The 23,094-nt window shown below is 38.9% G+C and overlaps 1 protein-coding gene across 1 annotated transcript in view; it reads right to left on the bottom strand.

Annotated features, from left to right (window-relative positions):
* RELCH (RAB11 binding and LisH domain, coiled-coil and HEAT repeat containing) overlaps nucleotides 1–22,662 on the bottom strand; it is an 81,182-nt gene extending 58,520 nt beyond the window's left edge. The window contains exons 1-2 of the mRNA XM_074146353.1: nucleotides 22,155–22,662; nucleotides 5,540–5,629 (exon numbers count right to left, since the gene is read on the bottom strand). Of these exons, the coding sequence (XP_074002454.1) occupies nucleotides 5,540–5,629; nucleotides 22,155–22,662 (598 nt within the window). The remainder of the gene's footprint in view (nucleotides 1–5,539; nucleotides 5,630–22,154) is intronic.
* Between the last annotated feature and the right edge of the window lie 432 nt (nucleotides 22,663–23,094).

Raw genomic sequence — 23,094 nt, 5'->3', positions numbered from 1 at the left:
GTTTAACTTTGTGCTTGACTGAACTGATAACACATATAACTCATTATAGTACTTGGTGAAAAGGAGCTGGCGCTCCTTAATAATGATGCACAGAAGAGTTTTGCTGCAGATAGCCTAGGAGAGAAAAGAACCAAATTGATTCTCCTCTTCATCAGAAAAGCAGAAGAGTAGAAATTCAGAGTTTAGCTAATCTTCCACAAGAAAAGGGCATTTCTGAACAATCCGTTCTGCCTTAGGGGAGAAAACTGTTCCTTCCAGATTTAAGTGGCTCTCTTGCTTTTTTTGTTTTTATAGAGAAATCAAATCACTACAGCTACCATTCTGGAAAAAAACAAAATCAAAAAAACTTGCTTAAGAGCTGAATTTTTCAAGCAAGCAACTAAGTATTAGACGTAGATTTTCAGATTAGCAATTTTTAGATGTTTCACTTTTCATGCAGCTAATCTAATACAACTTAAAAGAGAAGTGCCTATCAGGAGTGGGCAGCTTGTCTGCTCAACTTACAAATTTAGAAATTCAGCTCTCTCAAGGATCTTATCCTATTCATCCACATTTGTTAATGACTTCATGAGTTATCGAACCATAGATTGAGAAGTTAGCTATAAAGAACAACCTGCAATTCAGCATATTGAACAAGTTGAGATCTACATGAAAAGCATGTTTTGTTGGGCCAAGACCAAAAAGTTGAGAAAATAAACAGTACTTCTAAAAATTTTCAATACTTACTTTTGCATAAGCAATATTTTTTTCCAATTATACTAGAATTTTACATTCTACCATATGAATTATCTTGTCAGACTTTTGCATACTTTAGTATAAAGTACTTCAGACAACAGTAGAAAGGTAGTTTTACGTTGTGAAGCCACTTTATGTCATTTTGGCATTTTTTTTAAAAGCAGTTCTCTACTGAAGTCTCAAGGACCCCTGTGCTTACCTAGCTTTCCTTACATTTGGACATACTGTTTTAAGTTTTGTTGTTGCTTGGGTTTTAACTGTCATTTCAAGTCCTTTCTCCTTCTAAAGTAAATGTAAAACTCTAGATGTCCTAAATTATTCTAAAACATGTATGACAACCCATTACATTGGATAGATTTGTGCATACATTTTGCATCAGAGACATTTAAATTCTCAGACCATAGTTAGCAATGAAGCCACTGCCAGAATATACTTCAAGACCTGATGTTTCCTCATTCCCACTTCCCTGATACAAGTCCCAAGAAGAAATGAAGTGAACGTATTTACAGTGATTGTGAAACACTGCAGAATGTAACACAAATAGACCTGAACCAGAAAGTTGCACTACAGCATGAGAAGTGACTATCAAGCTACAAAAATTATGATCAGCGTGAAAGTTCATAACCAAGCTAACAAAGAATTTATCATTCCAGTAGTGGGAAGCCAACACTTGACTTCCTAGCCTCATTAACGCTTTTAAGTTAATGAGACAGGACCAGCTACAGAGAAGACCTGAACTACAGCAGACTCATCTTCAAGTTCAACCACCATTGACCTGGATGGAAATGAAGGAGGCTTACAACTGCTTAACAGGGTTTGAGACAGGAAATGGGAAAACAAAAACCAGATCCACTTCTAGGATGAACAAATAGAACACACGATGTCAGCAAGCAACTGTTGTATCACAGATGCCTTTTGTGTTTTGTTCTTGGTTTTTTGTAGGTTGGTTATTTTTAAGATTCTCCTCTGATTTTGATTGCACACAAGTAACAGTACTTACTAAAAACATATACAAAAAGCAGAAACTGAGAACCTAAGTCTAGATAAATTAAATCCTCAAAAATAATCAAGAGCTTTTTAAACTTGTCTCTCTCTTCAAATCCCGAGAGGGACAGTATTTTATTCTGCTAATCAGAGATACATAGTCTAACAAGAAGTCAATACTAATGCAGAGAGATCTGAGAACACAAATGACTGAAATGGAGTTTGACTATGAGAATTAATTTTTTATTATTGAAAGCACAGCATTGTGTTTCTAAAATTACCAGATTCTCAGAACAGTAGATGTCAAAGGCATGTTAGCAATACTAAGTATTTTGAATCATGCAAAGTAGGATTTTTAGATCCCAAGCACAAACTTGTGCAGACAGTCAATTTAAGATGTTGCAGAAGATTCAGTTCCTTAGATTGAATGTCAGATGACCTATTTACACCAAACGCTGTGGGTATTTGAATTCAAGTTAGGTGTACTCTTACTTCACAGGAATGGAACAGGTTTTCCATTCTCTGGTTGTTTTATGAAAATGAATATTTGGAGGAGGTTTACTAAGCCTAGTAAATCCCACAGTACTGACTTAATCTTAGCACCAACTATTTCAGCACTTTATACATTAATTTGGATTCAAGACTTATTAGTCTTAGAGAACAAACCTCAAACCAGGACACATCTAGAATGTTGCAAGCTGTAAGGATGTATCTTTTGAAACTCTACATGGATTACAAATGTATTATCCAATTTGTTATACAACTCTCTATATTTATGTTAATATCAGGTAGATAAGGAAGAAAATTGATGTTTTCTAAATCACAGTTAGTTTTGTCAAGCTCATCCACATCCCGACTCGCTTGTGACATGCATCTTTTCAGTCAAGCTGATAATAAGAGCATAGAAGACACTTGCTTAGTTTCCTTCAATCAGATTTTCAAAGTGACAAGTTCACATGAGCTCTTCAACACATGTTTGCTTCTAGGCCAAATTTTGATTCTAATGCCAGATGGAATGAGCTGGGCTAACAGATCTGAAATTACTGAAATCCATTTTAAACAAGAATCTTTCTAGTTGTTTACAGGAATTCTTGGATTAGGAAATTAAAAAAATATGGCATCTAAGCCTACCACCATCCATAATGGCAAAAAAAAAAAAAAAAGGCTTTGGGTGGCTTTTTTTTTTTTGGTGCTTTCTAACATTGCCATGGTATAAAATTATTTGTAAATGGATGTGTTATAACTTCAGTTTTAAAGTCCTCCTGACTCGGACCAGGATTTATTTATTTTCTACCCTTCATTTGACATTTGATTAGGGAATTGATATGGAAATCATGGGTTCTGTCCAAACAGTAAAAAACCAAAGATAACACCATGAGAAAGGCATTTACAAAAAGAGACTATTCAAACCTCATTCTGAGAGCTATCAAAGAGAAATATGACGATCAGATCATGGCTTCAAGCTTTTGCAACAGATTACAATTTTATCTCCTAAGCATCAAAGCTCTTTGCTGAGAAGAAAGAGTATGAGAAGAAATAAGCAGGATGGACTTCTAGTTATGTTTCAAAGTGCATCTGCAGCTAAGAACTACTTCAAAAGCAGAAGTTATAAGCCAGAGTCTGTTCAAAGAAGGAACTGGATATGAAAAGTTTTTGAAACCTCTACTGACATTTTTTTTATGTGCAAATTAAATACTTGTTTTCTGAAGTTTATTGCTTAGGTAGATGGTTTTGAACAGAACTGAGGCAAAAGATTTTAAGCAATTATAATTGAACAAGATTTTTAAGTAAAAGTAAGATATTTTGGAAAACTTCCAAGTCTTTACAAACATCCAGAAATAATATCCAGTCTTGCTTTCTTCTTGTCACCTTTTAACAACTCATGGAAAAAACCTCTCTGAAGAAACACAGAAATAGACAAGTAAACTATATGGCAGGATATTACATATGACAGTGGTCAACTAAGATACTGTAATCTTCAAAAATCTCTATGTATTTTAGGATGTACTCATTTAAATTTAGTATTTAATTTTAGGATATATTAATTTCATACTGGAAGTAATCAATATTTTGTCATTAATGTTCCATCAATAGATTAACTGTTCTACTCCATGTCGATTCTGACTGGTCTTTACCTTCTATAAGCATCCCTAATCCAATTCAGCTACTAAAGTCAGCTCCAAGCCAAGATCAAACTCTCTCTCTCAATAATATTATTGCCAAGAAATATTGGCTAGAAACAGGAGAAATCTACCAAGATGATGGAAAAATTAAGATATTAGGAATTTGCTTGTTTCTTCCTTGTATTCCAGGACAAAATTCAGAAAGATCTGAGTTCCTTAAACATACCTTGTTTAGGCGATTGGCTGTGTATTTACAAGTTTTCCCTCCTTGAAACTGACTATGTATATTGAAAGAGAAAGTAGTTAGATAGTAATAAGAATTTGGAAGTTTCCACATAAATCAAGTGACAGTAAGTACCCATAGTTCCACACCAGAGCATCAAAATACCTGAATCTGCTTCACGTTCATTAATTTAATCCAGTCCTTTATCTCAGAAACACTGGCCAGTTAAGAAAAATGAGATTCTTCCCAACACTTTAGTTTCCTCTGTCTGGGTCAATACCGGTTGCCATTTTAGACTGACAGAGAGAAAATTTCAGAACTAGGAACTATGTTTCACCAGCCCTTCTTTGCTTAAGAACATGATGGTATTTCTGCTAGGAGGAAGAGTGGTTGTTCAGAGCAGAGACATAGCAGTTTGCATCATTTCAGGTTTCACAAAGCTAAACTACATGAAAAAAGGTCGCAGCAGGGACAACCTTCATGTGCTTATGATATTAAACAGTATTAATTGACAAGAAGTAAACAGAGTTCTGCAGCAGTTTCTATAGAGCTTTTATGGGTTTCTCTATAGAAGCTGTGAATAACTTAATACCTGAACTCAGAAAAAAGCCTGGATTAGAGATTATTATAATAATTTCAAATAAGAGAAAAGCAGTCTCTGTCTTTGGCGAGATAATTGTTAAGTCCTGAAATTAAAAATGCCACAGGCTCCTAAATTCAGAACAACTGCAAGAGCCAAAACCTTCAAAGTAATGTTATACAATCAAGAAATCAAATGGGAGAAGAAAAGCACTGCAATTAAAATTTGTAGCAAAGAATACTTATAGAACTGAGAAAATCTCAAATTTACTCTGGATTTAGTAATGCTTTTTTGTTCTACACCTAAGCTATATTTAAGAGATGACTTGCTACAGATCTTTGTGCTAAAGCAGGTTGCCCAGGGAAGTTGTGGATGCCCCATTCCTGGAGGTGTCCAAGGCCAGGCTGGATGAGTCCTGGAGCAACCTGGTCTAGTGGGAGATATCCCTGCCCATGGCCGGGGGATTGAACTCTATGATCTTTAAGGTCCCTTCCAATGCGAACCATTCTATGATTCATATCAGAAAGCTATCATCCATGTAGCAGTCACAGACTACTACATAGAATATTTTAGCGTGTTTCAGCCGAACAGCAGTAGTCAGTAGGCAACATTAAGTTATCGTTCTGTTGTCAAAAACTGGGCCCAATTTTCAAGTATATTGCTTGTTTCTACCCTGGTGACATCTAGAATCATACAGAAGTACACCTGCATGAAAATTTACTGTAATTATAGTAGAAGTATCTGAAACATGATTATATCATTAAATGACTAGTTAAACTACCCCAGTGAAGTCTTGGCATCTTCAGCAACATTCATTTAAATATACTGCTGCTAGAAACAAGTCAAACAGTAAAGTTATCATTCTGCAATTCCTGAATCATACAAAAAACTTACCTGCTACTCTTTCGTCTGTTTCCCTATTGCCATCATCAGAGTATCTTGCAAAATCTAAGGAATCAAGAGTACTGATGCTTCCAGCACGATCTAAAGGGGAGGAGAAAAAAGAAAGAAAAAAAAAAGACATCAGAAACAATTCTGAAGAGTTGACTGGCTTTGATAGAGAAAGTTAAAACATTGTCTCATTTCAGAAACTATCAATCAAAGGCTAAGCATGTATTCTGCAAGACTGAAATTTTACTGCATTTTCTAAAAGTCTGTCTCTAGGTAAAGAGTATTTCAGAAAATTTGAAAAAAAAAAGTACAGCATTACAGCAAGTTCAGTGAACCAACACTGTTAAGAAATTCACCCTTGCTCTCCAAAACGCTGAATTTCTACCCTGTCCACAGCAAACAAGGAGCAGTGCAGTGTAATGCTTTCCCTTTTCCACAAGGGCCAGGGACCTTTGCTTGGACATGCAGGTGAGCACGCACAAGAAACCAAACAGGTAAAAACTGTTCTGCAACAAGTTTCAAGCCATTATGTTCCCATTTTACAGAAACATCTAACTGCCCCAAATACACTATTTCCTTTTCCCTTTTTTAGTATTTTAAGGTCTGTTAACATGACCAAATATTCTTCTACATATCTCCTGATCTAACCATTAACTTCCTAGCAAAATTAAAGCAGAGCAAGTACAGCTCATGCTATTGCAGGTATAATATTCACACTCTACAATTAAATTGTTAATAAAAAAACCCAAAACATTAAAGAAATTCAGTAAACAGCATCAGGTTGTGGTCTGACCTTGACATTTTTTCATTGTGGGGGGGAGGGGGAAGGGAGGGGACGACAGAATCAAAAATAAAAGCAATTTTGATAACCTCAAGTCTGTTGAAGCACACATTCACCTTTTTATTAGAAAAATGTGCAAAGAAATTACTCAGTGACAGAACCCAAAATAAATAGAACATGTTCCTAATACAACTGAACATTCAGAAATTATATAAAGTAACAGTATCTTTCCCCTCCTTTTGAAATTAATTTCTATGTAGCACTTCAGAAATAATTTTAATTATAGTAGAGCTGTTGTCACAGGAACAAAGAACAAATTTCATAAGGCTGTCAAAAAAAAAAAAATCACCCCATAACTGTCAGTGGAAATAGAAGCAATTTCATCACTTGCCAGTCAAATTCTGTCATGACTAACATTACAGAAAGTATTAAAATCATCCCCCCCCAAGTCAAAAAAAAAAAAAAAAAAACAACAAACCAACCCCCAAACAAAATCTACCCCAACCCCCTCCCAAGAATCTATTAATGAGTTTCTTTTTTGTATGTCTGAGTCTAAATTGTCCCTTAAGGTCTTGTGACACCTTCTCTACATACAGGCCAGCACTAGACCGATACAAGAATATCTGGACTGATGCTGATTAAAGCATCTAAACTCACTTGTAAAGCTACACAGTTTGCTCTCTATATAAAGCTATATACAGTTTGCCAAATCTGGCCAAGTTACACAGTACCAAAACTAAAGTGCCCAGCAACCCTAACCAGTCTGTTCTATGGACATAAAGTATATGATAGCATACAGTTTATATTTAACCACAATTTATCTTGCCATGACTATGCTTTGTCATCCAGGCAATGAAAGAGACTGCTTCTCCTCAATGAGTGTCCATTCAGTATTTAGTTTTAAAACTCACTGTTCGTTTGCACGTCCTGGTCTTACCTACTGCATTTCTTCCCAGACACTAATCTCGTTTAATAATTTGCTCTTGGCTGTTCTAGTGCTTAGCAGCATAGTGCAAACTCTTCTTTTTACAATGTCTTTGCAAAACGGACCTCTGTGAAAACGAACCAGATCTTATATCAGGGGAACCACAGTTAGAGTGGTTAAGTTCAAAAGTAAACATGGATTTTGCACGGACAGCATGAAAGTCTTCAGAGCTATTTTTCAAAACACCTAACACCTTGTTCAGTAAATACTGCTCCAATTGATTTCATTTCATTAAGATAATTTTCTGAAATCAAATTCAAGATTCCAGTTAAAGAAGCAGACAACATTCAAACAGAGATCTCAATGAAAAGCTGACGTTTAAGAAAAGCTACCTAGTCTCATACACAGCATCGCTATGGCAAAAGCACAAATAAAACTGTTTGCTCTTGCAGTCTCAATTTTGCATTTTGCAAATTTGCTCAATTTTCCACTTCTCTTATGAAGCACGTAACATCAAGAGAACCAATGCGCATATTTTCAGGTAAAGTCAACCACATCATAATTACTGAAGCATTCAAAGCCTTAAGCAACAAAACCTTTTTCATATGACTAGTGTCATGCTTTAGAGGTAAAGGCTCTCCCACCACAAGCGATAAAACAAATCCAGACATAAAACAAAAACTTATTTGCAAAAGCCGCCAGAAACTTCTTGAAAAAAGCAGCTGTCTAGAAAAAAGTATGGAGTAATCAAAGTCTATATCAGCATGTACACAACAGAAGCCATTTAAGATCATACCAGCATCTGTGAAACCAACAATTCACAATTCCCAACCAGTGAATATCAATGTTTTACAACCTTAGTGGTCCTTACAGAAACTAAATAAACCCAAGGAGTTTTTTATGATTTTAACACCCAGAAACTGCCTTAGCCACCACATTTACAAGCACAGCAGCAATTTGTAGGGCTGAAACTTGCACGTTCATCATTTAGACTTATCTCCTATCCATGATAACAGCAAACATCTGACACTCTCTTAACATACACGTTAGCATTATAAAGAGACACAAATCAGAGAATCATAAAATACCAAGTTGGAAAGGATCTCAAGGATCATCTGGTCCAACCTTTCTTAGAAAAAGCATGGTCTAGACAAGAAGGCCCAGCACCCTGTCCAGCTGAAACTTGTAAGTGTTCAACGATGGGAATCCATCACTACCCTGGGGAGATTATTCCAATGGCTGATTATTCTCACTGTGAAAAATTTTCCTCTTGTGTCCAGTCGGAATCTCCCCAGGAAAAACTTGTACCCATTACTCCTCATCTTTTCCATACGACTCCTTGTAAAAAGGGAGTCTCCGTCTTTTTTGTAGCCACCCTTTAAATGCTGGAACATGGTGAGAAGTTCTCTCCTAAGTCTTCTTTTACCAACGTTGAACAAACCCAATTCTCTCAGCCTTTCCTCGTATGTCAGGCTTCCCAGGTCCTTGGATCATCTCTTTGGCCCTTCTCTGCATCCTTTCCAGCCTGTCCACATCTTTTTGGCATAGCAGGGACCAAAACTAAACACAGAATTCCACGTGTGGCCTGACAAGCACTGAGTAGAATGGTGTAATGAATTCTTTATCTCTGATGGCAATGCCCTTGCTGATGCAAAGATGTATACTGTGGCTTGATACATCCTATAGGAAAGGCTTTATTAGGTAAGATCAAATAGAAAATAAATTATCTGGATTATGACTGATTAAAGCAAACAAAGATGTGCTGAGAAGTGCCAGCCTCACGGCCTGTTTCCTGCTACCACTATTTCCCTCTCCCAGTAATGTTGATCCTCCTTCCCATCACAAAAGTACCCACCCCAATTATCACCATCCCCCAAGCATGCTGTCATTACTAAACCAAGCCAATTTGGGTACTAGAAGTTATTAGCCCATATCGTTTCATTTCCTTCAGCATTTATTTGGATATCTGTACACAGTTCTCTGTGTAGATTCAGGTTCCACCAAAGCGATACGTAAAGACAGTTTTCATTTTAAAACTTATCTTCATATTGAACAATCACAAAGAACAACCACATACAGACATAGGCTGAACAGTATCTTCCCAATTCAGCGTCCCATTAGATGATGCAAATTGCAGAACTCAGTCAAGCCAGGAAGTTATAGCTTGCATAACGCAACTCAAACTAAATGGTTAGTCTGAATAATATAACAAGACTTCTACCACTACTTGCCTATAGGATACCACCTTTAAAATATGTGGAAGTGGTTCTTGCTGTTAAGGTAAGAGGCCACCAGTGCTGAAGCACTGCAGCTGAGACACGTCCTGCCCAAACTGGCTCCACAAGCATCAGTGAATCACCAGTACTAAGGTTATACCCTGCCAAGTCCCAGCTACAAGAAAAGCCCAGTCACAGACCCTGTTGTACAGCCACAGCTCCTACTGAAGCAGTTGTTTCAAGCAGCAGGACAGGAAGCGACGCGGGACCTGCTCCCGCTGCTTTCAGTGCTGGTATGGCTACTTGTTTCTGCTACCCACCTGGAAAGACGGGCTTCCAGCACAGCCAGGCTGGGTGAGGTCCAAGTGACAGCTCCACCTCCTTGCACTCCTACTGCAAAGTCACCACACACATGCGCTGCCTGGCAGGGTTGTGCTGAAGGCTGCCCAAAGCTGAACAGCGGCAGACCTGCCCCATCACTTCACCTCCCTAAATGTACCATGGGGGTAACAGTATCTGTCACCTCACTCCTTACCCCTGTCTTCATCGGCAGTCATCAGTGGACGTTTATCTCCTAAGACTAATGCCATCATCGAGAAAATTATGGATTAACATCTTATAGCCTCAAATTTTACACTTCCGTAAAGGATGTACCTGCTCAGCAGCAGATCAGAGGGTGAAACCGCTACCTCCCTGCCAGCAATGCAACAGCCTCATTCACCAGGAAAACCAGTAGGGCTGTTTGAAGGAGAGGAATTGGCAGGGAAGGGCTGTGCTCAGCCACGTAGCTCACCTGAGGAACGTGAAACATCACCATTTTTCTCAGGTACAAATAGTTGTACTCCAGTACACTGGGTGGAAGTATTTCAACTAAAGCATTCACAAAAGAGGACTACGATCTGGACTGAAAGGAGAAAAGAAAAAAAATCAATTTTTTTTTTTTTTTAAGGAAAACGTGTATTTCTTCACTTTTTTTTTTTTTATTTTGATAAAAAATAAAAATCTTAGGTTTAAGTTATCTGGCAAAAATTAATCAAAGCAGAATCTTGAAGGGGGAAACCACTGAAAAGGAGAAGTATGCTTGGGCTGAATTCTGTTTCTTTTCTAGAAAAACAACCCTATGTGACACAGCAGTGGGAAGCCATTTTGCTGTCATGATATGCTCATTCCTACTAATAGTCTTTTGTGGATGGATTTTATATTTCTTTCTCTAGTATTCTGAATTAAAACACTTGTGTTTCTAATCAGCAATTCCTTTTTGCTAAAAGCTTAGCTTTCCTAGTGAATAGTGAAAAAGTAATTGCTGTCAGTTTAGTGTTTCAGAAATGGTAAAGAAACATACCAAGAACAGTTTTGACAAGCAGATTATAAACAACTCCAGAAAGAGTCGTTGGAATATGCAACATGGAATATGGAACAAGAGAGTGCCACAGGTGCACAGAAAACAAGTAAAATAGGCTTAGGCTTTTCATAGTTCATACTGATGAAATGTCAGGAGATGGACTGGAATATTAAATGAGAGCCTGTATACAGTTCTTGTCTCTTACCTCTGCCACTGGAAAAAGATCAATAAAGTAATAAAGTTAAAATTCATATTTGACACTCAAAGCTAAGAAATTTTTTAATCCAATTGTTGAAAAATGCAATGGCTCTAATTTCGTTTGTAAAGTTAAAGATCAGGTTCAGCACCATGTTTTGCTTATTACCTTACACCATCTTTGAAAATATTGCTTCATTCCAGAGGAAAGGAATTTTAATTCCTTTCTCATTCCCAGAACTGTCACCTGTACGACATGCACATTTCTGGTGACAGCTTTTGTTCCCTAGGCATATTCAGCTCTTTCACTGAAAGTTGAGTACAACTATAAGGAGGAAAATGTAAAAAAAATAATAAAATCTCAAAACAAAGCAATACATCCCCTTCCGCTGTCACATATAATATGAAAGAGGTTAAGTTTCATTTACTCTGATGGTAAAATAAAAAAGTTTTTTTACCAGCTAACCTAAAGGGACACCAAGATGGATCATATTAGCCATAGTTTTACAGTACATTAAGCAGAATTAAGTTGCAGTCTTCTACAAAATTATGTTATTAAATAATTTTTACATGAGCATAACACTGTAAATCAGCTAAAAATATAGACAAACCAAGCGATACTACTTCTTGGTAGAAAGGGTCATGAAAGAAAAAGTAAAAAAACTGAAATCTTTTAGAAGGTACTTTCATGTACTTTGCAAACATCTAAATTGATTTTTTAAATTACTAGCTGGTAAAGCAGCCAGTAAATTGACAGATTTTCTCTAAGATCACAGGAAATCATATCATCATGTACTAACAATTAACTAAACGGAGCACGCAAAGACCAAGAACTCATCTTTTTCCTTGAAATTCAAGCAGCAATAATGACACCATGCCTGTACGAGACAAATCCACTTTGCATCTCTAACTATGTGTTCACTTGTACTGAAAAATATCTGGAACCCTGAAACAAGACTGTAGCTTTATTTTAAACTGATGAGCAAAATAGTTGGCTAACCACGTTTTAACCTGATCAGAGAAATAACTGGCTACTGGAAATTTGGTTTTAATTAGTATCCATACGGACCAAGATGCAGTGCGAAGTAGAATCCTTCCCAATCCAGATCAGAACCGCTTTCCACTGGATATTCCATATAAAAAAATCCTTACCAGTTTAAACCAGGCTTTACATGAATGATATGGTAAGAAGAAACAGTTGCAGGCAGACAGCTCACACATAGCATAAGAACATACAACCTTTTTTTGAGATAGTAAAAGTCAAAAATCTACTAGTCTGGCTAATAACTTATGCTTATCATGCTATTAAAGAACCATCATTTAGGCTCTTCAGGAATCCACCCTCACACATCACTATTTGGAAAAGAACGAAAAAAACTACTTTGCATTTCAAAAAAAAAGAAAACAAAACCCACTCTTTGAAGACACTATACTCGATTGTTTAATATAGTTCTACTTGTCACTTACTGTAACCTTACCAAACAGGAACATGCAACATACCACAGGCTTTGAAAAAACTGTTGTGGAACATTGTTCATGCTACTAGATACAACAAAGGATTTATATAGAGAATTCTGAATATCAGGTAGATCCTTTTGGTTTTTTTACTTAACTAAAATGCTTTAACATTGGTGTTAGAAGTCTTGCACAAGCAACTTGATCCACCAGCAGTAATTTTATTTGATAATAATACGCTCTCTTCAGTAAATCAAAGTTTCACTACATAGGATTTCACTAGGGAGAAACCTTAACAAGATCTCTCAGTTCAGTCTCAGGTACAACTCTACTTATAAATCATCTCAGGTTAATGCCTTCTAGCTCCTCCCGAGTAAGAACAGACATTGAAAGTTGCATAAGTGAATGACTGAGGCCATCAACAACTATTTCCTTATGTCATCATCTTGATGGCTATTTCTAAAAAAAGGAAAAAAACCAAAAAACCAAAAAACAATAGGACTCCAGGATGCAATTCTCTGCAATTGTAGAAATAAATTGTACTTCGTTCTTGAACTTATTGTTGAAAATTTGTTTTGTAGAACAAAATTATTAAAATTGTTAAGGTTTAATTTTCTTAAGAATTAAAAAAAAACCCACATCTGTCAACCAACAGACACGCTACACCTTACCATACAGTAGTAAATTAGACTGCAAATGTTATGAACTACCTTCTACAAAAGTAGTTGGAGATTCTAAATGTCAGAAAACCATGTAACTGCAGCTGTACATGAGAGAATTCAAATTCAAACTTTTCTAATTCTAAAATGCTTTTTCAGATCTCCAAAAAGTGAGAAGCTAAGAAAGCTCCCTACTGCAGTGTTTTTCAGCCTACAACCCATGGACTATTACTAAGGCAAGCATTAAGAAAATGAAAGATGTAGTTCCATGTAACTTTAGAAAATATACAGAAGTTTTTCCTGACGAGTTGTGCTATTGTTGCGCATTAAGCTCTCCCCCCTCCCAATATACACATAGAACCCTTTTCACACGGAGGAACCTCTGATAGAAAATTTTCCATCCAGAAGGAAATTATGTAATAAGGACATAAAGACTGAAACTTTTTAAGGGGTCTGTAAATGAAAGGTTACAAAAAAACTTCATATACATCTGGAAAGGAGAACAATACAACATATTTTATAGGGTACAGCTTATTTTTACCTTTAGGACATCCAACCTAATTTTTAAGTTCAAAGAGATGCAGGTAAACCAGCAAGTACTCTGATAATAGATCCCAATTGAGAAGTTTCCTTCAAAACTACTGGGGTCTGCCACTGTTTGTTTATTCTCTGTGCTACAGGTACAACAAAAGAACTGAAGTTCAGTCCTAAGGAAATGCAAGTGTATAAATATATATTTTGAATCTGTTTCTGTTGGTGGCAAAGAAGTCAGCAGACTAGGTATTTTACCTACCTTAAATATCCAAGACCTAGAGTAAACCAGCGCTTACAGCCACACAAGAGATGGCCTGCTCTCTTCTAGAGATACTGCTCTGTAAAAGCATGTCCTTCAATAACTGGCATTTTCAGCTGCCCTGCACAATAGCACAGGCACAAACAGCAGAAGCCAAGGAAACTGGGGACAGAGACTACCTGGGAGAAAGAATAAACTTCTTCTTGCATTTACTTGCACATGCTTAAGCCTCATATTAGTACAGAACTGCACATATGCATGATGTGAACAAACCAGATGGCAAAAGGGATAGCATTTACAGAAGATGTGGAATAATGTAAAAACCTGAAGAGCTTTAATGGACTCCTTTCTACATTAAATTAAAGAATTGGACATCATTAACACTTTAAAAAGTGATCATCAGTTCATAGTTTGTGTGTGTAACTACATTATGTAGCAATTGAAATAGATATATTGTACAATGTGTTGTGCAATACATATGAATAAATGAATTAAACTATTTAATTCCCCATAAATGATACTGCAAATTTCTTTAAGCCTTAGCAAATTTCATAACACAACTGTGGAGCAATATTGCTTTCAGAAGTCTTAAATGACTGTTGCATTTAAAACTTCTGATATGTTTCAACTTGCTCCAAGCTTACCAATGCTGGATCAGCCAGCAAAGCACACTTGATCCATGGCAGCAGATACCTGATCTGGCATAAAACCTTTATGTAAGAAAGAGTTATGTATCAATTTTTTTTAACCAATTTGAACTTGCAGGTAAATTTTACCAGATCAACACATTCCACATCACTACAGTAACTCTGAGATGAAACTAAGAGCCTTAAAGTAATTCGTTGTATCAGGCACTAAATTGTAAGCACCTATCAACCTTGTTTTGCAACTGCAAGTGCTTCTTTTGCTCTCTTCCAGATGTTCTTACTCAATGAGACCTGCTGAATTCTCAAATTTGGTACACTCTGAGAAGATCATCAAATGAAGAGGAAACTAAGTAAAACTACTAGAATAAAATTAACTTTAAAGCTGTCTGAGCAATCCACTTACAAATTACTTAGAACAGGCATTCAAGATGATCAGATAATACTAGTCCATGATGGGCAATGCAAACCAGATTGAAAACAGATACATTTTTTACCTACTTCATATTATTAACAAGCTATGAAAAATCATAGAAAGTATATGAGGGTAAAAACCCTAACGCCACTTGTAGAAAACAAACCTGTGTATGCCACCCAAGAACAGCAGAAAAAAAAAATTAATCAATCACCAGACATGTAAAACAACTACTTTGCAGATCCATTGCAGTAGGAAGATACAGCCCTCACTACCATGACAGGAACATAGCAGAAGCTCATAAGAATGAAATTACAAGTAGAAAATAGACAGATTTTACATCCTAGCACAGAAATAACACACAAGTAACTGAACTGGATTAAGATATAGATAGAGTCACCTGAGCGGATCTCATGGAGAGCCATACCAATAACCAACACTGCTTCTGTGTGTGTGTGTGTGGCGGGGGGGAGGTGTTACTGCATACAGTCTCAGGCAGCATCCAAATTAGTTGAGTCTAAAAAAATTAACCCAGCCCTGCACAAAGCCATTTAAATGTTGCTGCAGGGAACACTGAGAAGTCCAGGGACATACGACCTTGAGGAAGGCATCTAACCAAGCCTGGCTCCCTACATATGTGCTACAGTGTGCTTGAGCTACCAGAGCTTCCCAAAACAAAAAGCTAAGGGAGAAGCACGGCACAGAGGTACTTCTTCCAGCTCAAGATCCCAGCTGGCTTCAACAGGAATCAGAAAGCATCAACAGCATCAAATTAACTCCACATGGTCAATGTTGCAGTACTGCATTTCCCAAAGTATATCAATTAACTTGCATTACAAGGATTTTGCCATTCTCTGCAGTAACCCAGTTTTCTGTTATATTATCTTACATCAAGGAAAATTATATCAATCTAATCCTTAAAGGGCTGTTTGAGCTGAGGGACTACTTGAAGTGTATAGATGATACCCATCAATTCTCAAGCATTGTATTCACTCTGTTTTCTTCATATTTCAATTCTAATATGTTCCCCTTTCCCCAATTTCTACATTTATCTCAGGACAGTAGTAAATTTTCCAGTAAAGTTTTAACAATGTGTGTCCACATGGATTCTATAAAGAATTTAAAAAATATTAAAAAAAAAAATTAAACCCTAGCAATTAGAGACCAAAGCATCTCTTCTTTGAGGAAGGGCTGAGAGAGATGAGGCTGTTCAGCCCAAAGAAGAACAGGCTCAGGGGGGACCTCATCCATGTGTATAAATACCTGACGGGAGGGTGCAAAGAGGATGGAGTCAAGTTCTTCCCTGTGGTGCCCAGGGACAGAACTGGAGGCAGTGGGCAAACTGAAACACAGGAGGTTCCCTCTGAACATCGGGAAACACTTTTTCAGGGTGACTGAGCACTGGCACAGGTTGCTCAGAGAGGTCGTGGAGTCTCCATCTTGAGAGATATTTAAAAGCCATCTGGACACGGTCCTGGGCAACTGGCTGTAGGTGTCCCTGCTTGAGCAGGGGGATTGGACCAGATGACCTCCAGAGGTCCCTTCCCACCTCAACTATGCTGTGATTCTTTGATTATTTTTGCTGTGATTTCTCTTACTCCAACAGTTTTGTCAAATGAGAAAACAACTGATAGCTCGTTCTCCCCTCCAACATCAAATCAAGATGACAAAGTATTTGTTATATAAATAAGAAAATCTAATTCTGTGAGTTTTTACGTAACAGTATTTCCTTCAATTCAACAGCAAAGTAATCAGTTGTATCACCATCATGCAGCGTTATACTGCAGGAAAGGAGGAAGTAAATTGCCTCTCCCCTATGGTGCACCAGGGGAAAGAGTATTTCTCAAGGGTTTTTCAGCTTGGTCTTTAAAAAAAAAAAAATCTTTACAATTTTTTTTTAACTTTTCATCCAACAAACTCAATATGCCTTGTGCCACCTCTCACGCACGTGCATGCTAAATAAAAATACAAAATCTACAACCTTTACTGTATCACTCAAAGTTTTAGCCTATCCTAGAGGGGAATTCAACTCAGTTTCTCAAACCTGCATCTTTACAATACACTGGAAAACCAACACAACTGATACCAATACTTCCTTGATCATGACTTGCTTGCAAATACTAGACAAATCCTTCTATATCAGGTAATTAATCTCGTATGAAATTTCCAGCAAGCACTCTCTCAGCTGAACAGAATTTATGAGCCACATATTTAGTCAAGAAAAAGATAATTCTCAGAGAAAGAAAAGCTACAGGAAGCTCAATGTAACTTATACAGAATTGAAATTATGCACAGGGGAGCTTAAAGAAGCTTCCAATGGTTGGTTCCAAAATGCAACGCTCTAGATAATCTTATTGCTGTTTCCCTTCTTCCTCTCTCACCCCCCAAAAATAACTCTCTCTTTTCCCTAACAGCAAAACTGTCAGAAGGAAACGTGCTGCTTCAGCATGAAGCCTGCTCACTTTGCTGAAGCTTTCAGCAAAGTGTTAAACACACACATAACTGAACTAGCAACAGTGCCTATATAGAGAGGTTCACTTCTGCCTTCCCCAACACAGAAAAGTTAACAGTAACTCTGGCACAGGATCCGAACAGAAAGTCAGGACTAAAGCAGCTAAATTCCCCATAGCATATCTATAAATATCCTAAGAGAATAAGAACACAAAAATAAGTCACTATAAGGTAAAATATAAATTGGATATATGGTACTCTCGCTACTCGGTGACAACTTGATATATACCTGCCTAGTACTAGTGGCTACTGGTCTGTCCTTCTTTGCCCATCAACGTCACGCTTATCTCATGCTACCTTATCTCTTTATTTCTTTGTATAGTTATACACTTATGGGGACTAAACTGTCTTCTCAGCTATCTACCATTACATCCTAAATGATGACAACAAAGAACAAGTCATCAGAGTAACAGAAGTTATTTGTCTTCCCAGTTTGCTATCTTACTTAGACCACCATTTAAGCTGAGATATAATGAACTGTTTTGAGGCAGCCCGGTTCTGCTATATACTCATACAAAACAAAAATCTGGTGAAACACTGACCATGACAAAGGCCTGCACATCATCACAATGTCTGTAACTCAGGACTGAGAGCTGTTACCAAGACACCCCTTTCTCACAAAAGCATAATTAATACGCTCTTCCCACGTGGCTTTTTCCAGTAGGACCCATCTGAATTTCAAAGGCTACAAGCAAAACCAGAGAGATACTTCACAGTATCTCAAACAAACAAACAAAAAAGAATCCCAAGTTGCAAAAAAAAGCCAGAAACTTACTACAAAGAAGCAGCAGTACTTTATAATTTTATACTCACAGATTAGCTTAATATAACTGGAATCAAGCCCCCAGAAAGTTACTAACAACTTTATTTAGGACATAACTAGAAACTAATCATCTCCAGAAAAACATAAATGTAACACAAATATTCAAACTCCTTCTTTATGATTTTCATTAAAGTGCTTTCAGATTTTGAGAATATTGAGCTTTTGTAGAAAAAGAAAAAATATAAAGAAAAATAAATAGTAGATTTAAAGACTAATGCTAGTTTTAACAGTGTAAGCTTCATCACTTCAGGAAAGGGCATTCAGCAAGCACGGTAATCAAAAGGCATCATATCAATCACTTAAAAAAAGGTTTCTTCACCCACTACGTACAAGCTTGAATTATGGTCACAGGTATATGCGGGAAGACATTTGAGATTCAGGAACAAGGATGAGACATTTAAGCCACAGTTTTATTTCTAAATATCAAATGTCTCAATTTGCACTGTACTTGCTTATGGCAAGATGATACAAATCTAAATTTAATACATAGGTGTTAACCAGAGCCTTGTAAAAAAATCTGGAATACTGTATGAAAGAGGGACTTCTGAACCATACCACTTGCATGAGTAGCACGAGAAAAGTGGTATCAAAATGGTCTAGCAAATGTGGAACTACTGCTATTGAAAAATCAATGGAAGAAGATGTCACAGAAATTTGGGAGGATCTAGCAGAGATACAGGACATGCAGGATGACTGTACACAAGGGCTGTGCATCTAAAGGAACAGTGTTCACTCCTTCACAAAGTGAATTTGCTTCAAACTAGAAAAGCAAAGTTGCTAGACACAACATACCTTTCCATATTTTTCATTACAATATAACAATCTCTGTTCACAGCTGTGACATTACTGCTGCTGGAAAATGGAAGGGTCTTTTCACAAAAAAATAAGCAATCCCAGTCATCTGACTATCATTTGCTTTTGGAACCAAGTGCTCTGAAGCATGGTTCAAAGACAAAACAGCTTCTAAGTAGCTAACTGACCACATGATGCTAGTTGCTTCAATTCTATGATACTTCATTAAAATCTCTTTATAGCAATCTATAAAGAGAAAGATAAGAAAAAAAACCAAAAGAAATTCCAGCACACACTCATATTTTAGCTTGTCTAAAAGGATCCTGAGAAGTGCCAATGAACACTTGCACTGAAATTCTCCCATTCCGTATAGGAATACACAGTATGAAGCTTTCTGTTGCTCCATGGAAATCCTCAGGCAGCATTCCAAACATACTTCACATTCAATAAGAATTGCCAGTCTCACTTTTTCTGCATCCACTCAAATTATCAAAAACCTCAGTGTAAAACCATAGAAATTCATCTAACTTGGGGGCAGGGAGGAGCAGGTGCAAAGCTAGTGCCGAGAACAAATTCTGACTTTAGATATCTAAACAGAAACGAAATTTTTTTTTTAACCTGACCACATGATTTTTTTCCACTGTAGCATAAAAATTCAAGTAACCTTGAAATGACAATCATGCCAAACTCCACTATTTTCTACATCAATAGTTTCTATGAAGAAAACGACTGGTTTATTCTCAAATACCTTTTGGCATATTAAAGTGAGAGAAGGTACCTGCAACTACTCTCACATTCTCTGCAGTCTCCATGTGAGGATCCACAAATGTAGCCACAACAGACTGGACCTCTCAACAAAATTGAACCTCTTGATTAACTTAGGACACTATTCGGACTTTCTGCTGGATCTGACCTATGGCTTAGTCCTCTACCTAAAAGCAGTAATACCAGATGCTTAAGAGGGACGTGAAAAGAACTCTTGCAAAGACCATATAAACTTCAGCCCATCAGAGTCTTCCGCAATTTTTTAGAAATTGGCGTAAATTCAGAGGCATGAGACTATCAGCTCTTGTTGACATTAACCAGAAAGAGGCTGAACAGCACTGTCACAACCTTAGCTCAATGCTAGACTCCAGACTGCAAGAAAGTCTGATGGCACTAGGTTCAAAAATCTACTTGAGTTATATAAAAATACATTTTTTTTTCTTTGTTCTGGATCTGTCACCTTCCAATGTCACTCAGTGCGAAATGCCTTTTGAATTATTGTTGAGATAAAAAAATCCTCCAAAAAGCACACTCTAACCTGTTGTAGATATCAGATTTCAAGACACTTAACCTTTAACCTAAGGTCTAGCGTGATACTTACTTTTAACACAGCTCAGTATTATTAAACTTCTCCAAAATAAGTTTGTCCTCTCTCCCTCCTTTTTTAACAGTGATGTCCCATAGACATCTATCATTCAGCAGGTGAGCACAATATTTATTAAGATGTTCTCACCTAAGCGTACATTGCTCTAGGATTGCAAGAGGTAATTTTTTTTGCATGCATAACACCACAGTTACACAGGCTGCTCTTTTTCTAATTCTACTAGAGTACGTACATTATCAATAACTGGAAACAACATATCACGTTAACAAAGAAAAGAGAATTTTTAATCAATTGGATTAATTGACTGGAATTCCCAAGGAAGCTGCTTTTGATGAAACAGAAATTTGTATCAGTTCGAAGCCTTGAAGAACAGTTTTTTCCAACATTCACCAATCTTCTCATGAAGCAGACCACTCTGAAGCTCTCAGTTGGACAAAACCAAGTATGATATTCTAAGTATTCATAAACAAGATAACCAGAATATAAACAACACGCCATGAATTTAAAGAAAAACCCATACCATTTTAAAAAGATTTTGAAAAGTAGTAACAAGTGGAAAGTTCAGATGTCTCCTATTATCCCAGTCATCTAGATACTATTAGTTATTTCCAAATTTAAGTCTAACTGCATATATTTGTAACATTTGAAACTTTTTACAAAACAAACAAAAATATGGGACTATTTACAAAATGCCTTTAGGCATTCTAGAATACACATACACATAAATCTTTCAACTGTCTACTAACCACAACTCTTTTCATTTCAATACCTTCCCATGGGTTCTCATTAAGTCCTCAAAAGTCAGCTGGCTGGGCAGCTTTTCTCTCTCAAAGGCACTTCTACAAGCTACCTCCTTCTTAGAACTCTACACTTCTTGACAGTACCATTGATAAGACGCACAAGTAATTTTATTCTAAGCTATCTGCTCTACTATTAAAACTCAAAAGCTTTTAATGCCAGCTATGCGATGATTTTTCAAATATCTGCACCACTTTTTCCTCCCAAAAAGCTATACTAGCCCAGTATATTTAGGACTCCCCAGCTCCAAATCCCAAAATGGTTAGCCAAAGACTACAGGCACTTGATAAACATGCCAGCATTAATTATAGGAAACATTGTATTAGTTGTGCATGACCTGTGAAACCCAGACCTATCCTTGGATGACTGAGCCATTCCAATGCATCAGCAGAAATAACATGCTGGCTCCTGATACCCCATTTTGACAATTTTTAGACTTTAAATGTAGCAGCCATGGCTTAACACCCAACTCTTTCTCCCAGCAATATACAACTTATGTCTTGACAGCAGGCACTAAAGAAGGCACAAGAAACCCCAAGAGAGTTAAAAATTAAGCCTGAAATGTCCATCCCTCACATTTCTTCCACACTTGGCACACGCGTGACCTTCACAGAAAGGCTGAGGCTCGAGAAGGTATGTGAGCAGGACCAGGGCATCACCGGTCCTGGCACCCCCGTCTTCTCAGCCCCCGGCTGCTCCTCTCCTACAGCCACCCCCAGCCCCGCACACAGATCACAAACAAGAAACAATGCAAAACGTCTTCCCCCGGCCGCCCAGATTCCCTAGCCATCCGCACCGGCAAGGGCCGCACCATCAGCCATGCCCGCCCAGCCCCGGCTTCCACCGCTCCCTAAAGCACCCCCCGGACCCGATCCTCTCCGCTTCTCCCAAGTCACTTACTGAGCTGCCCGGACCCGGGCTCCCTGCCGCCTGCTCCCCCGAGCACGCTGCCGCCCAGGCCGCCCAGGGCCCCGCCGGCGGGCGGCGTGCCGCTCTGCCGCTCGAAGTTGCCCGGGTTGGAGAAGAAATCGCGCAGCCGGGGCAGCTCCCGGCCGCCCTCCAGCAGCTCCGTGTGCAGCTCCAGCGCCGTCAGCAAAAACTGGTCCCGCAGAAGCTGCGCCGCTATCGCGTCCATCGACACCCGCGGCGGCTCCGCCGCGCCGGCCCCGCCGCCCGCCCCCGCACCGCCGCCAGCATCACCCGGCGCCGCCGCACGCAAACCCGGCAGGTCGTCGGGGCTCCCCGCCGCCGCCGCCGGCTCTTGATGCTGCTGCGGGTACGCCGGCCCGACCGGCTCGTTGCTGCTGCTGCTGCCGCCGCCGCCGCCGGGCCTAGACTCCTCAGGCTCGTCCTCCTCAGAGTCGCTGAGGAAGGGGTTCACACTGCTGCCCCCGCCCGCCGCCGCCATCTTACAGCCCGACGCGGCGCGACCGCTGCCAAGGCGCTACCTCGACAAAGCCTGCCCGGAACCGCCACCTCCGGCAGGGCCGGGGCCGCTGTCAGCCCCCCTCCGCTACCGCGGGCACTGCCGACGGCGGCAACGCCGACTTCCACCCGCCGCCGCCTCCTCAGCCACCTCCCACCGGCCCCGCTACCGCTTCCGGATCCCAACTCTCGCGAGACCTCCACCCGGCCAACTGCGAGCCGGCGCCCAGGTCCCGCCCCATCATGCATCGGGCCCCGCCCCCTCCGCGCGGGAGAATGGGCGGGGGCGGGGCCTGAGGGAGCGGGGCGGGGCCTTGCAGAGGGGCGAGGCTCTGCGAGCGACGCCTGGGCGGAGAGGGGGGCGTGGCCGGGAAGCAAGAACGGCCCGGCAGAAGCGGAAGCGGAAGCTGCCCGC

The sequence above is a fragment of the Numenius arquata genome, chromosome 4 (genome assembly GCF_964106895.1).
Source record: "Numenius arquata chromosome 4, bNumArq3.hap1.1, whole genome shotgun sequence".
NCBI lineage: Eukaryota > Metazoa > Chordata > Aves > Charadriiformes > Scolopacidae > Numenius > Numenius arquata.
Note: the sequence above shows the minus strand (reverse complement) of the source record. Positions and strands in the feature narration are given on the sequence as shown.